This window comes from Barbus barbus (assembly GCF_936440315.1).
Source record: "Barbus barbus genome assembly, chromosome: 50".
Lineage (NCBI taxonomy): Eukaryota > Metazoa > Chordata > Actinopteri > Cypriniformes > Cyprinidae > Barbus > Barbus barbus.
The window spans coordinates 14,344,840-14,361,492 of NC_136728.1; the positions used below are offsets into that span (position 1 = coordinate 14,344,840).

At 37.2% G+C, this 16,653-nt stretch overlaps 2 protein-coding genes across 4 annotated transcripts in view; one reads left to right on the top strand and one right to left on the bottom strand.

Moving 5' to 3' along the window:
- Positions 1 to 1,890: 1,890 nt before the first annotated feature.
- On the top strand, positions 1,891 to 8,939 carry LOC306868430 (putative D-lactate dehydrogenase, mitochondrial). 3 transcript variants are annotated; one of them, XR_013784102.1, is made up of 12 exons: positions 1,891 to 2,114; positions 2,482 to 2,594; positions 2,983 to 3,124; positions 3,333 to 3,474; positions 3,960 to 4,119; positions 4,214 to 4,413; positions 4,885 to 5,013; positions 5,119 to 5,246; positions 6,350 to 6,440; positions 6,526 to 6,637; positions 7,817 to 8,107; positions 8,196 to 8,853. XR_013784102.1 is itself a non-coding variant. In XM_079414588.1 (11 exons), exons 1-11 carry the CDS (start codon positions 2,028 to 2,030, stop codon positions 8,359 to 8,361), a joined length of 1,470 nt encoding a protein of 489 aa, XP_079270714.1. In that variant the 5' UTR covers positions 1,891 to 2,027; the 3' UTR covers positions 8,362 to 8,939. The 3 variants fall into 3 exon arrangements, 2 of the variants coding, with proteins under 2 accessions (XP_079270714.1, XP_079270715.1); XM_079414588.1 differs by lacking the exon at positions 7,817 to 8,107 and having other exon boundaries at positions 8,196 to 8,939; XM_079414589.1 differs by lacking the exon at positions 7,817 to 8,107 and having other exon boundaries at positions 1,899 to 2,114; positions 2,983 to 3,028; positions 8,196 to 8,866.
- A 5-nt stretch (positions 8,940 to 8,944) lies between these two features.
- The window catches only part of LOC306868431 (E3 ubiquitin-protein ligase znrf1-like), a 34,156-nt gene continuing 26,447 nt past the window's right edge, over positions 8,945 to 16,653 (bottom strand). Inside the window, exons 3-5 of the mRNA XM_079414590.1 lie at positions 13,144 to 13,249; positions 12,223 to 12,314; positions 8,945 to 10,651 (exon numbers count right to left, since the gene is read on the bottom strand). Coding sequence (XP_079270716.1) covers positions 12,257 to 12,314; positions 13,144 to 13,249 — 164 coding nt within the window. The 3' untranslated portion in view covers positions 8,945 to 10,651; positions 12,223 to 12,256. The remainder of the gene's footprint in view (positions 10,652 to 12,222; positions 12,315 to 13,143; positions 13,250 to 16,653) is intronic.

Sequence of the window (16,653 nt, forward strand, 5' to 3'; positions counted from 1 at the left end):
ACTTCTACACATTTCTTCATGCTATATATTGAATTATAATTAAATTCTCTATAAATAAGGCATTTCATAGTTTTTACTTTTACTTTGAAAAACATTTTCTGTAAGGTAACTTACATTTAACCCATTAACTGGCAGTTTTACCATCTTATTCGCTAATTAGTAGCATTTTTACAGTGCAGATTTATGGAGCTTTACAGAAAACTCATCAGGTCACTATGTTCTCAGAAGTACATGCTAACTCTGTAATGCAATGAAGTTGTAATAAAGCTTCAATAACAGCAGCTGAATTGGTTTTTATGAGGTCAAAGTAGTATATTAAAAGATTTTAAGGGGGAAACAAGAGGTTCATTTGGGAATTACTACTATTATTTTTATATCACTGTGGTGTCTGGGACTGCAGACGTAGAATCAGTCTCAACAGGCCATGAAGGTTAATAGTGGCAAACATACAAGCCAGAACAGAGGACATTCTTAAGATTCCAGAAGACTGGGGCAATTGATCAAGATTCCATTCACTCACTTCCTTTCTATGCTGGAGCTGACTGACTGACATCCTCAAAACACTGGAGTCAAGGAGACCGTGGCGTCATCTAAACACCAAGTGCAGTGAATTGCCTTAAAACAATCAGAAAATTACATACTTATAATGAATAGCACAAGCCCTCTCAAGCCCAGATAACTCTGTTTTGTAAGCTAAAAATACTTGCATTGTTCATCTCTTCATATTTACTACGTCAAGAACAAGCGTTGGTCAGACCACATCCATGAGGGTTTTATTAGAAACAGGTTTGACGATGATCAAGTTGGAAGTTCTTTGCAATGAGTGTACGCTTTCATCTGTGTTAGTCAATGTAACTATTAAGAGGAGAGAAAGACAGACTCTCCCCATGGGGAACAAATGACGCTCGTACATGGTGGAGAACACACTGGTTACTATGGGAACCAATGGCGTAACTTGTCAGCTCGATCTACGCAGGTCGCAAAGCCCACCGGATCTTCATCTAGACTTGCATATGAGGGTGCATTAATATGTAAACTCAAAAGTACACTGACAAGTTAATAAAAGGTCAACTGAACTGATTTAGCTCAACCTTACAGTACCTGGGGGCATTTCTACATCAAAATGTATGATTACTCTTGCACAATTTCATCATGTGGGTATAATTATGGATTTATATCACCTGTCAAAATGCGGGCTCGAACAATGACAACATCCTGTGTGGCCTATTTTTGTTCATTTTATTGCATATTGCATAAGTTCAAAATTGAGTCTAATTTCAAAAATAATTATAGTCTTCTTAAGTATTGGGACGTGTTTTTAATTTTGATAAGTTTATGAAATTGTGCATCAGAGTAGACCTATTAGTTTTATATTGGTAGACAAAAGCAGAAGCAGTTATTGTTTAAACCATTGTAGAATAAGTATGAAAATAAAATAAACTGTGGGAAATTCTTAAGAAATATGTATCTGTATTTGATCATTTAATTTCTTGGACATACTGGGTATATGAAGCTGATGTCTACTGAATTGTCAAAACAGAGGACTGCCTGTGTGGTGTAGCACTGCCACCTTGTGGCTAATCTAATAACTTTTAAACTACATTGCAAAAATGCTTTATATAGTACTATCGCATGTACAGTACTTTATCATGTCTGAAAACATAATAGAACATTCCTGAAACTAGAAAATAAACGTATTCTCTAACGAATCTATGATAAAGTTTAGCTTATGAATTAGGTTAGGCTAATATTCCTGAAGCACCAAGTCAAGTTAATTAATATTCACACATATTCGGTCTTTCAGCCAATCAGATCAACCTACTGTGCGAACGCCACGTTAAATAATTAATATTCATAAGCTAAGCGTAGCCATAGTAGAATTTCAAATCTAGGGGCGGGGCTTGAGGTTCAGACGAAGCGTGACGCCGTTAAACTGATCCGGAAGAAAATTTTATATAAACTCTTAACACCTGACGCTATGTATAAAAGCTTGGTTATTTCATAACGGATTTTATAAGGAGTAGAAAATGACCTTGTTCAGGCAAGCCCTACGCTTCACTTCTCCACGGCTGCCGTTTATTATTTGCAGGGGGTGCAGGACATATTCTGCTCAAGTAAGTCTGGGTTCATTCTTGTTGTTACATAATTCTTAGAAATAGAATAAAGACGTGGTCACCAAGTCTGATTACGCGGATAATAAAGTACAAAAACATAAAAAAACACACACACACACACACACACACACATATATATATATATATATATATATATATATATATATATATATATATATATATATATATATATATATATATATATATATATATATATATATATATATATATATTTATAAAATGAAAACTACATATTCAAATAAATATTAAAAATTATATATGTATTAAAAACATTTTTATTAACTTCCATGTCACCAGAGAGTCATGCAGGTACACATTCGTATATTTCTCGCATTGTTTATTCAAGGCTGGAGCCGTCGAGCGGGTCATTCCAGCGTTTCGCTCTGTTAGCGGAGATGAAGGGGTGTCTGTGGGCTCAGCTGTCAGAGAACAGCACGGCAGGGATGAGTCTGTGCACAGGTGAGATTTCACTGCCATACCTGTGTCACCTGCTTCTTAATCATTATGCGAACAGTACAGCAGTAGCTCCGCCCACAGTTACAAACAAACCAATTGCAGCGTCTGAGTCAATCATTAAAAGCAGTAAGTAAATTATTAAATCGACCATAGTGAGTCCATTCAATATTCACCAGGAACTTTTCAGCACTTCTCTTTTCTCCCAGACACAAATAATCATCCACAACAATAATATTTAGGCACAATCAATCAATCTTCAGTATTTCACAACCAGCCAATCAACTCAAAATATATTTTCCATTCAAATAAATGTATAAATTAGAATATAAATACATTTTAATGATTTGCATGTTGTTATTTATATTCATGGTAGTTTGTCTTGCTGTGTCAGATGCCACCCACCAGATGTAGTGGTGTTTCCTCGATCTGTAGAGGAGGTCAGTGCCCTTGTTAAAATTTGTCACCACCACCAACTACCCATGATCCCGTTTGGCACAGGGACAGGCCTGGAGGGAGGTGTTGGTGCTCTGAAGGTTTGTCCAGTTGAGAAGAATAGACAGTGCCAGAGTCATATTACAGGCCTGATCTTCATTAGAGGAAAAGTAGTAGTTTTGACCATATTTTTAGCTATTCTGGACAATTTTCTTAAGTAAACATCCATTCATGTGTATATGTGTATATATATATATATATATATATATGACAAAGCTGACATATTTGTGTACTGTGTGTGTTTCTTAGGGTGGAGTTTGTTTCAGTTTGAGAAAGATGGACCAGGTTCTTGATCTTCACCAAGAGGATTTCGATGTGACAGTGGAACCAGGTGTGACACGCAAAGGCCTGAACTCATACCTGCGTGACACTGGCCTCTGGTTTCCCGTCGGTCAGTCAAATTCTTGTGTATTATGAGTACAAAGTAGACCAAATAAATCAAATTGATTGGATGCAAGGTTAATATAGTTAACTAAATTTAAAACATTAATCTAAAACGTTAAACATTAAAAAAATACATTTATCTTTTTATTTAGTTTAACTTAAGTGCTAAAATAATTAAAACTAATGAATAACAATTAATAAAACTATATAGCCATATTTAAAAAAAATTATAAAAATGACAATCTCAACAAAATTACTAAAACTTTAACTAAAATAGAACATATAAAAATAAAATCTAATTCAAAATGAACAAAAACTGTAGAATGCTACATGTTTGATACTAAAATAACACTGGATGTTCAGATACATAGAATAATTGAAGCCTAATTAAATGTTTAATTTTGCCATATTTGCCATATGTTATATTATATATATATATATGTATGTATGTCATATGGAAATGATTAATGCATAAGAAATGTATTTCCACAGATCCAGGTGCCGACGCATCTCTCTGTGGCATGGCTGCAACTAGTGCATCAGGCACCAATGCAGTCCGCTATGGCACGATGCGCGAGAACGTCATGAACCTGGAGGTGGTTCTAGCAGATGGAGCGGTCCTCCACACAGCAGGGAAGGGCCGTCGTCCAAGGTATGACTGAAAAATTACAATCAAAGAAGATTTTAAACTAAATCTTTTATTGTCTGCATTTGATTTTTCCCCTTTTGATGCAACACCCTTTCAGAAAGACATCTGCCGGTTACAACCTAACAAACCTTTTTGTGGGCTCGGAGGGAACTTTGGGTATTATTACCAAAGCCACGCTTCGGTTGTTCGGTGTTCCTGAAAGTATGGTATCGGCTGTGTGCTCCTTTCCATCCATCCAGTCAGCGGTGGACAGCACCGTTCAGATCCTGCAAGCTGGAGTGCCCATTGCCCGTATCGGTGAGCATTGTTTGAAGCACATGGTCACAATGTGCTTAGTTTGCTGCCTCTATTGGCATTAACGTAACAAAAGAACACTTAGTCTCCTGTGTTGTGAACTTGTAAAGTCACAGACTGTGGTGCTCGTAACTACATGCACGTCTAGCTGTGCGATTTAGTGCAGAACTCTTCATTTCATTCTAATCTATTCACTGAAGCCTCCTGCAATAACATAAACATTAATTCAGTAGGAAACACCGTCCTTTATTCATAGTCAACACCGAACACAGTCAGGATTTAATGAATTGCTTGGTTCTCAGAACCACAATGCGTTTCTTCTTTTGCAGTCCACTCAGGGAAAATATTCCACCAGTAGCTCCATCCAATTTATGAGTAATCAGGCATGACCGCTCTCTTAGATTTTTAAGCCTCGGCTTTCTACACACAAAGGCTTCACAAGACTTAATTGTTGATGATACGTTCCATTTGCAGAGTTCTTGGATGACGTGATGATAAACGCATGCAATCGCTTCAACAACCTGTCCTATGCGGTCACTCCCACCCTCTTTCTGGAGTTCCACGGGAGCTCCAAAAGCATGGAGGAGCAAGTGTCCATCACTGGTATATGTGGATGAAACATACAACCAACAACAAATTTCTACCGAAACAGTATTTTATAAAAGCAAAACAATGTCATCTGGAAAGCATCATGTTCTGTGTGTTCAGAGGAAATCACGCGGGATAACGGAGGCTCAGACTTCGCCTGGGCGGAAGATGAGGAGACTCGTGGACGGTTATGGAAAGCCCGTCATGATGCGTGGTATGCTGCCCTGGCCCTGAGGCCTGGATGTAAGGTGGGAACACTCACAACAACATGATTCTGACTCAGACAAGTGCAATTTATCTTCTTGTAACTTAGAATATACACTTTACAGACTTTTTATTATCTTTATGCAATTATAATTATGGTTTTGTGCTTAATTTTTGTGCTGTCATGCCATTGGTTGAGCCACTGTTGCTGTGCTAGGCTGGTCAGAATGCCCAAACAAACAGTAATGTTTTGATGGCACCACAAAACCACAAAACACATTTTATTAAGGAAAACTGGCCAACAAATTGCTTAAAGTTGTGAATGAATTTCAAGTTGTAAAAGGACAAGGTATTTTTAACATAAAAAAAATTACACGCATTTTCCTGGCATATTCTACATATTTGAGTGCTCTGAACTACCTCATGTTACAGTGAAGACTAAAGAACATCTAATTAGCAAAAGTGTACTAAAAGTTATATAATAATAACTATATTACAGTTTAATAAGATAATATAATATAAATTATATTATACATAATATATTTTTATTTCTTATTCCAGTCAGTCTGTTCATACAGTATATTTGCTTAAAATCATGATTGTTACAAAACAGGTTTCCCAAACATTCTGGCATAGGTCAGCAAAACCAATAGCCCCGCCCCAAACTCAAAGCATTGGCTGAACCAGTTGCTATGCTGGGCTGATCAGAATGCTCTGAATTCGTGCTCTTCATTTAACCCATCCAACGTGCACACACACAGCAGTGAACACACACACACCGTGAACACACACCCGGAGCAGTGGGCAGCCATTTATGCTGCGGCGCCCGGGGAGCGGTTGGGGGTTCGGTGCCTTGCTCAAGGGCACCTCAGTCGTGGTATTGAGGGTGGAGACAGGACATTCACTCCCCCCACCTACAATCCCTGCCAGCCCGAGACTCGAACCCGCAACCTTTGGATTACGAGTCCAACTCTCTAACCATTAGGCCACGACTTCCCGGAGCAATGTTATAAAAGCACCACACAGCCACAGTTATAAACTATTTAGAGAAAACAACCTACAAATAGCTTTTTATGAATATTAAGTTAGTAAAGTAGAACAAATTCAGAACTCGACACTTTACAAAAATGTACCTATTTTCTTACAGGCATATTCTACAGATGTCTGTGTGCCAATCTCACGACTGCCTCAGATTATAGTGGAGACAAAAGAAGATCTAATCAGAAACGATATTACCGGTAGTTTACCAAGTTTGATTTTCTTATTTAGTGTTGAGAACTGTTTTTAACTGCTGATAAAATGTTTACATTTTTCCTACTGTAGGTCCTATTGCTGGTCATGTGGGTGATGGAAACTTCCATTGTTTAATAGTACTGGATCCCAATGACCCAGACGAGGTGCAAAGGGTTCACTCCTTTACTGAGAGACTAGCCAGGTACTTCTATTTAATTCCTTTCAGCAGTTTTGCTCCCTGAGAGGGACTGGCTGCAGCTTTTGTGTACATTGTCAGTTTTGTTTTGTGTAGCAATCAATACCAGGATTATTTCTCAAAGTGTCTTCTGCCATTTGGAGAGCGTTTATTGACAATGACAGACATAGAAGGTCTAGTGTCTGGCTTTGAAAATAATAAAGGTCCTACCTGCCTTCAGTCATTACGGGTAAAGTGCAGTCTCTGTCAGATACAATGAACAAGTGATCAGCGCTGACCAGCGGCCAAAGAGAAGACAAACTTTGCAATCTCATTTGCTTCAATGAAACCTGGCTGACTTGATACTCAAGAGTTCTTCTTGATAGGAGGAAATGCAGTTGGACTTGACCTTTTGAGTGACAGACATGATGTAACTGTAAAAACACAATTTTGCAAAAACTATAGCTATGTTAACTGCCAAATGAGTGTTTGCACACTGAATACTCTGAAAGGAGAAGAAATGTTATTGAGTTGAACTTGTATGGAAACTTAAGCAGAACAATGTGAAGAAATTGATTTCAGGCTCGCTACCTGAAAGTATAGAGGAACTTGACCAGGCCTAGTTCGATAAATCTGTTCAATCAATTTAGCTTCAATACCATTCTGCCTGTTAAACGAAAGTGCTGGGTTCAAGTAAAGGCAGGAAACTGGGCATTAAACAACTGAGGACTTAAAAATCATTCCTAACACAAGAATCTCAATGAAAAACAATGTCAACTGGGTATATATAATGGGTAATGCATTATAAGTTATGCTAGTTATGTAATCAGATTACTTTTTCAATTAAATAACACAACTAACTTTGTTTTCTCATTTATTCACTGATATTTAGTAACACAATTAGTTACTTTTAAAGGAGTAACACAGTATTGTATGCATTACTCTTAAAAGTGACTTTCCCCAACACTGATCATAAACTATGCAGTTTCCTCTCAAATCTGTCAATTCCCAACTGCCTAGCGTCTGCAGACTGGCTCTGACTTTCTAATATCAGTTCCTCCAGACTGCAAATCTGGGCAAAAATGGCATGTTTCATCTTATCGCATTTGGTCCATAATTTCACTTTACAAAAATAATTCAGACTTGTCCTATTGCAGCAAAAATTGTGGTTGGAGTATAAAAGGTGTACCTTGTCATGTCGAACAGTGGGAACCTGTATGAACAAGATGAGTAGGAGTTGGATTTCTGGTGCGCCAGGGAGCCCCCAAGACTAGTCTTCATCATTCAGTTGGAGAACGTGGAGGTGGAAACACCTGGGAATATGAATTGGATTGGATAGACCGCTCAGCTGCACAGATTCTGCTTCCTGAGGAAACTTTGGTCTTTCAGTGGTTGCAGGCTGCTGAACTTGTTCTTCCAGTCTGCCAGCCACACTGAGGTCTTTTGGGGCAACAATGCCAGATCTAGTGATTCTAAGCATCTTAATTGATCAAAATGGTCAGATGTGTTACTGGTTTCACCCTATTTATTGCAAGTAACAATTACAGTGGATAAATTCATTCTCTAGTTGCCTTTCTCTATGCAGGAGGGCACTGGCGATGGATGGAACTTGTACCGGTGAACACGGGATCGGCCTAGGAAAGAGGGCCCTGCTCTGTGAAGAGGTTGGTCCTTCAGCCATAGAGGTCATGCAGGGCCTCAAGGCCACTTTGGACCCCAAAAACCTCATGAATCCAGGAAAGGTGTTGTAATTAATGCAAACCAACACAGAACACTGAAGAAAATACTCTGCACTAGGCTTTCTGACCACTAGATGTCAGGAGAATGAGGCTTGTTTAAAAAAAAATTAGATTAACAAAACCTGCACATGCAAAACATAATTTTTGTGAAACGTGCATTACATTTAAGCTCCTTGTGTGATTATTAAGGAGTAAATCATTTCTTATTTAGTATTATTGTGAATGCACAGTATTAATGTACAGAGCTGAATTTTCTAAGAGCCTTGAAAAAGTATTATTCCGTCCTTTTATTTTGCTTTTCCATGGCAATCTCACACCACTTTGAAATATGAATGAATGCGAAATCATTGTGCCTTGGCAAACTTGTTTAGTTTGGCCATTTGCCCTTCTACATTTCTTTGAATATATTTATTTATATGGATATATTTGCTTCTAAAAACAGAAAAACTCAAAACAAGCTTAATGTGATGCAGAAAACACATTTTAATAAACTGAAAATAATGTATCTTGTTCTTTCTTAAGTGATTGTTTTTTTTTCCCCCCCTTTTTGTGTATTTGCAGTGGACTTAAAAGAAAGCAACATCTGATCTTATTTCATCTTGTTTTAATTATATGTATGATCATCATCATTATTACTCGTCCCACAGATTGCACATCAAAATCATCAGACACTTAGTTTGTACCTCCTAAAAACAGGCATCCGTTCATGTCCCTGGAAAAAAAAAGAAATGGAAAAACATACAAAAATAAGAAAAGGATGGGTTAATGCTGAGTGCCGAGTCACTTTTCCGCAGCCCATGCTGCACAGGATAGTACTACGCTACCTGACTCTGTTTTTATTATTTGTTTGATTTGTTTTACACGGTGAGGCGAAATTGTAATACATTGTTTTGATGGATGGTGTTTGTATGCCCTCATTTACAGGCACAAAGCAGAAAAAACTCCGAAATGCTCTATTTCTATCCAACACAAAAAGTAATAGGTTGTCAAATATTTTCTTGCGATTATTTTTTTTCTACCTTTTTCATTTTACTCCTCTCTTTTTTTTTTTTTTTTTATTTGTTTTGACTTTTTTTTTTTTTTTTTTTTTACAATTTCAGCAACATTATTTTCTAACAGTGCTTGCTGTTTATACAGTAGACAGAGGCATCCTGAAGGTTAAATAGATTTCTTGTGAGGTTTCTCACAGATTTTTCAAAAATAAAAAGTAAATGCAGATCATAGAAATGATCTTGTAATAGATTCACACCAGTATATCTGGGCTTTACATACAGTAGTGAAGCAACATTAGCTTACCAGACGCAAGCTGGTCGGTCACATACAGAAAACATGGGAGGATGGACAGAAGCCGAAATCACACACACATACACACACACACTGAATACATACTCAAGGGAAACTGTCCGAATATTATGGTCAGCGCTTCATAATAACTGCCCAAAAAAATTGCACATGAAACTAGGAAAATAGCTTTGAGCTTCTTATCGTTTCAGAATCCATAGGGGAAAGACATCTATCGTGAATTGTAAACATTTGAAGACAGACCGAGAGTGTATCTTTCTCTCCGTTTATGACCGTAAACCCCCATCCCAACACACATGCTGATGTCTTTTACTTCCTCTGGCACTAACAGGAAGCTCAATTTACACATTTCCCTGCCTGTGGACATATGATCACACACATGCACACACAGAATAAGTAAATCTACGTCCACCGGCTGTCCAACACATCACTAACGAGTGAACTCCTCCCATGAACCAGGTGTGAAACCCCGCCCCCTGCCATACCCCTCTAATCAGCATCGTTTGATTGACAGGACAGGTATGGCATCTGGATTGGTTTGCAAAGTGTGGTCTACTTCCTACTTATTTACTGCATATACCCCGCCCCTTCTGTCGCCCCGCCCCTTGTGTTACCCCGCCCCCTCTTTCCCATCTCCTTCAGTCTGATTACATACACAAGGAGAGAGGACTGGGTCAGAATGCAGACTGAACACACACACGCCGATAAGAACACAGAGTATGTAGAGGGGGCAAGAAAGCGAGACATTTTCCAAAGCCAGAGATCCGGTGTCGGTGGTTTTGCCGTGAAGGGGCCGGTTAGCAGTTTAGCAGTCTCTAGCACAGTGGGCAGGAGATTCTGCAAGTGGTAATGATGGTGTTGGCTGGGTGAACGCTTTTATTTGGTTCAGTTTTGCGATGACACATTTCCGTTTCGGTAGGTTTCGATCGAATTGGTTGGTAGATTGATTTATTTGGTTATTTTTGTGTCAGGATATCCAGGTTTAGGTCCATAAAGTGCCCTACAGTGAGAGAAAAAGAGACAAAGATGGGATATGAGAGTCATACTGAGCCCGAGGGTGTTTTCACACTTGGTTTATGTCAGGGGTCTCGGGACGTGGTGTAAGCTTGGTTTGCTGTAAGTCAGCTGTGTGGGTGACGTATAAAGTGCATTTATGCATAGAAACACAAGCATGTTTGAAGCCTTTACCCGACCTTTCAATACCATGTCAACTACAGACAAAATATAATTTTTACAACTAATATAAAAAATATAATACACTAGTAGAGTCTAGTTAAGTCTAGATCTCTGTAAATGTGATTTTTTTTTTCAGGTCTATAAAGTGCCCTGAAGTGAGCGGAAAAGAGACAATATAAGAAATATGAGTTATAATAAGCTGGTGGGTGTTTTCAGACTTGGTTTATGTCAGGGGTCTCGGAAGGTAGTCTGAGAATGGTTTGCTTTAAGTCAGTGGTCTGGGTGATGTATAACGCACATTTAAACATAGAAACTCAAATTGAAAGCTTTAACCAGATACCGTACCAATCATTTTTTATCTTATATAAAAATATGAATGATATAGTATCATATAATATCATATATGCAATATCCAACTTACTACTACTAGTAATACTACTAATACAAAAATTAATAAATAATAACTTGATTACTTAAAGGGATAGTTCACCCAAAAATGAAAATTAATTACTCACCCTAATGTCGTTCCAAACCCGTAACACCTTTATTCATCTTCGGAACACAAATTAAGATATTTTTGATTAAATCCGAGAGCTTTCTGACCCTGCATAGACAGCAACACAACTGACACGTTCAAGGCCCAGAAAGGTAGTGAGGACATTGTTAAAATAGTCCATGTGACATCTGTGGTTCAACCTTAATTTTATGAAGCTACGAGAAAACATTTTGTCCACGAAGACTTTATTCAACAATTCGAAGATGAACGAAGGTCTTACAGGTTTGGAACAACATGAGGGTGAGTAATTAATAACAAAATTTTCATTTTTGGGTGAACTATCCCTTTAAGTACTATTGTTAACAATAATAATAATAATAATAATAATTCTAGATGTTTGTGAAAGTGCAATTTCTTAGAGGACACAAGTGTAAAAACTTGCATTTGCATATTATTATAACATTAATAATAATTAAAAAATAAACGTATATTATTGAAATAATCTGGGTTCTAGACTTTCAGAAACATGGATTTTTTTAGAGGACTTAAGTGTTAAAAAAAGTCCTTCATTTGCATAAAAGTGGTCTGAGTTCTAGAGCTTCGTGACCACAATTTTATTTATAAAAGGTGATACTTTCACATTTACTACATGTCTAAAAATGCGAAGTGTAAAGGCGTTTACGATAAAACCTGTCAAAAAAAACAACAACCTGTTTTGCTATTCTGGAAATTGCTTTTTATAGTCTATTTAAAAGTGGTGCACTGAAGTAATGAGATAATGCCACTATTTACTGTTTGATAGTCAAAGTCAAAAATTCAAATACAAAATGACTCACAAAATATCAGGTTATTGAGACACATGTTGGCATGAAGTTGAATATTTGTGTGATGGTGTTCACCTTTCTCAGTGGTAGCAGAAGTAGATGATGGAGGTCAGTCTGAAGGATGTTCAGGGCAGGAGCGGTTGATCTCAAACCAGGAGTCTATACAGCTATTTACATCAGAAAAACACAATTTCCATTAGCATAATACTATTAAGCTATTACTACTAATGGCTATTAAGATTATCACAGTGTCCTAAACAGCCATGAATTCCAGCATTAATCATTTTGCTGTCCTCGCTAAAAGTGCAGAAAATGACTAAATTACAGCCAACATATTAGATGTTAATATATATAAAGCACAATTCTGGACCGGATATAAAAACCATGCAAGCAAATGTCACAAATGTCTTGTTGGTTGCAGCTGCTTTTACGATTACGATTAACTTAGAAGTGATAGGATTTATTGGTTGTCCCTTTATTGTGCCTCGCCTGGTTAGAACTGAGCGTATAACTTGCTTGTGGAAAATTAGTTTGATTGTGTTTCAACATCTGAAAACATCTCAAGTGTGAGCTGCAAGAGAATGCCAGCAAGCCAATCGGTTCACTTAAACGTGTCAGTTGTTTGAGACATAAAGACTTTCCAATGAGTGTGCTATTCAATACCCAGAAGCCTCCTGCTGGGACACCATATACAGACATGAAATGTCAATCACATAGTTACATAATCACATAATTATATATAGGACATGACAAGGTTTGTGTTTCATGCTCAGCATAAAAGTAGAATGTAAATTCTCAGGCAATTTGACAGCTGAGACTGTGGTTCATTTGATTGGCTAAAAGCTGTAACATTTCCTGTCAGAATGACACAGAGTTGGACACAAGGAGGTTTGTCATTATCACAAGCAATTTACCAGCACTGGTGATGATTAAAAAGACATTAACAATAGAAAAATGGCCGATCTGAGGAAAATGTATTGTTGCTGTCCATCTCACCTTTTGTGATAGATACAGAGGCACGGCAGTCTAGCGATGGTGTCTCCCTGCTGTAGCTCCTCGAGACATATTACACATTCTCCTGCGTCTCTTGACAACACGTCATCTATAACACACACACACACTGAAACCTAAAATACTGATGAATAAACACTACTGTTCAAAACATTTGGGGTCAGCAAGATATTTAAAAATAAATTAATATTTTTATTCAGGAAGGGTACATTAAATTGATTAAAATGTGACAAATAAATGCTGTTTTTTGAACATTCTATTTATCAAAGAATCCTGGAAAAAAAAATATATCATGGTTTTCACACAAATATTGACCGTTTTCAAAATTGATAATAAAACATGTTTCTTGATCAGCAAATCAGCATATTAGAATGAGTAATGATGCTGAAAATTCAGCTTTGCCATCATATAAATTACATTTTAAAATATATTAAAATAGAAAAATATTGTTTTAAATTGAAGTAAAAACATTACTGTTTTTACTGTAATTTTGATTAAATAAATGCAGGCTCGATGGGCATATTTTTCAAAAGCATTTAATTTTTTTTACTTTTAATTTTCTGCCTAAGAAAACTATATGCAGGGGTGTCGAACAGGGGTTAATAGTTAAGTTATTTATAAATAAATTAATATAAATTAGGTGTAAATAAACAGTTGTATAATAATAATTTTATAAAAAGAAATATTAGATATATGTCACTTTTTATAAAAGTCTTTTATTTTTATGTAGATTCCCCTTGGACCACATGGACCCCATTTGAGAAGTACATAAAATTCGAGTAAAAATTTACAAGGTTTTCAAATGGGGTTTATTTACACTTCATTTATATTCATAACCATATTTCCATATAGTTTTCTTACAACCCCTTTAAAAACACTAATACTATTCAAAACTATCATTTGGGGTGGGAAGATTTTTAAAAAAATGTTTTTGAAAGTTTCTTATACTCACCTAAGTGAAAATATATTAGATTAAAACTACATATATGTGCTTTTGTAGCACATAGATCCCATTTGAAAACTTGCGTTTTATCATATTTTTGTCCATTTTATAAAATCATTGTAAACTGACTTTAACACATGAGCCTTGTGTTATTTGCAGCTAAATTGTGCTACCAACAATCACAACTTATGTCTGATTGAGATATTTGATACTGCAGATTCATGAAAACATACACACAGTGCATTGTTCAAAATGGCTTGTTTGCCGACAGGGAGCAGCGGTGAGTAAAGACGCATGAAATGCAGTTTACAGCGTTCCTCCACTTTCTCACTCACAGTAACGGCTGGTTAAGTGAGGTGGGTTTGCAGTTAGCATAACTAGTAGTTAAAGACAGTTACTCATACTTCATTGCTGTGTGTATGTTTGTGGTGGAGAGATGACGACGATGTGTGAGCTCATTTTCTGCTAATAGCTTAAGGGCAACAACCAACATGATTTGACTGGCATGTCCATACCAGCATAATCACACACACACACACACACACGTTGGTTTTTGTGGTTTATGGGGACTCTCCATAGGCGTAATGGTTTTTATACTGAACAAACTGTGTGTGCTATTGCCCTACACCAACTCTTACACCTAAACTTAGCCCTCACAGGAGACTTTGTGTATTTTTAGATTTTCAAAAATACACCAGAGTATGTTTTTTAAACCTTTTGAATTACGGGGACATAGGCAGTGTCCTCATAAACCACCTTCATATTGTAATACCTCTGTCATACCCATGTCATTATACAAATTTGTGTCCTCATAAACCACATAAACATCCACACACACACACTGTTCTCAGCCTGTTTTAGTTTCCAGTAAAAGTCTTCTTCACAGGAAATGTGCCAGAAAACGAAACAGACCACTTCCTTTCGTATAACGTGTAATGCTTCCCCTGGAAACACCTGTGTGTGTGTTTCTGTGTGTGTAAAGGTGAGGAGTGTGGTAAAATACTGACAGAAGGTTCAAGAATCATGACAGGATAATGGAGTTGCATGCAAACGCAGGATGTTGATTGAGAGTTAACACAGTTTCCCAGAATGCTTTGGGATGAATCTCACTCTACAGTGGTGCGAAACCACCTCAAAGACGTGCCACAAATTTGTTTATGCTGTTTCTTTCTGAATAGTAATAACAAAATAACTTTTTTGGCCAGCCATCTGCATTGCCGAAAAAGTGACGCAGGGCACCTGAGGTGAAGATGGGGAGATGAAGCTCCATTGTTTTGTGTGCAGGGAGCAGGCAGACAGGACAAGAGATAGATTGCAGTTTAGAGAGGATGTGATAGAGGGAGAGAGAACAACACGAGGTGGAAAGCAAGAAGAGGTGAGCTGGGAAAAACAGGAGATGATGGCAGGAATTAATAGAGAACAGACGGCAGACATATGCTCCAAATACAAATCAGCTTAGTGAGGCGACGCAGTATGAGAGACTGGGGGCAATTGTAACATGCTACATTTTTTCAAAGTTAGGCTGAAATTAAACTTAAAAATGTTAAGTACGGTATATATAGTTATATATATATATATATATATATATATATATATATATATATATATATATATATATATATACATACAGTGCCCTCCAGGAGCATTGGAACAGTAAAGACAAAATTGCTCTGTTGGCTGTGGAGTCAAGACATTTACAAATATGATTAAAAGATGAATATGAGACAAAACTACAGAATGTCACATTTTATTATTGGGTGATTCAACACATAGATGTTTTACCAGCTAAGAAGTTCAGCACTTTTAGAGTTTCATCCCTCTATCTGATGTGAGCATAAGTATTGGAACAGTTGCCTCACAGGTCTTTCTAAGTGATCAGCTGTGTCCTGTTGCATTAATTCTTCAGATATTAAAAGCAGGGAATGTGTCGTATCAGTTATATCCATTACTTCTGTATTCTGAATCTTGCATTCGATTTTGACCCACACAAACCAGGATGAAGATGAGGGAGCTGACTTTGAGAGAAAAGCAAGCAATTTGGATGCTAAAAGAAAAGAGGAAGTCAATTAGAGGTATAGCAAAAACAATGGGCATGGAGAAATCAAGAGTTTGGAAACCACCAGCGATGCCAGCAACCGACAACGACCTGATCGGCTGAGAAAACAACAGTAGTTGATGACAGGCAAATCATAAAAGCTGTGAAAATGAACCCTAAAAGACGTGTCTGTAAAATCACCAACAACTTCCAAAAAGCTGGGGTGATGCTCTGACAATCTACTGTCCTCAGGAGACTTTGACACAGAATTACAGATGCTACACAGCAAGATGCAAACCTCTGACCAGCACCAAAAATAGAAAGGCAAGAAAAGCACAAAGGTGAGCCAGAAGAGTTTTGGAACTGTGTTTATGGACCGATGAGACAAAGATGAACCTTTATCTAAGTGATGGAAAAGCAACAATGTGTAGAAAAAAGGGAACTGCAATGATCCCAAGCATACAGCCTCATCTGTAAAGCATGATGGCGGTGGTGTCATGGCATGGGCATGCATGCT

Bases quoted from the DNA above. Each gene is read 5' to 3' on its own strand.
- LOC306868430 (XM_079414588.1), top strand. From the start codon at position 2,028: ATGACCTTGTTCAGGCAAGCCCTACGCTTCACTTCTCCACGGCTGCCG. The intron at 2,115-2,481 runs GTAAGTCTGGGT...TGTTTATTCAAG, and splicing joins GCAGGACATATTCTGCTCAA to GCTGGAGCCGTCGAGCGGGT. The intron at 4,414-4,884 runs GTGAGCATTGTT...TTCCATTTGCAG, and splicing joins AGTGCCCATTGCCCGTATCG to AGTTCTTGGATGACGTGATG.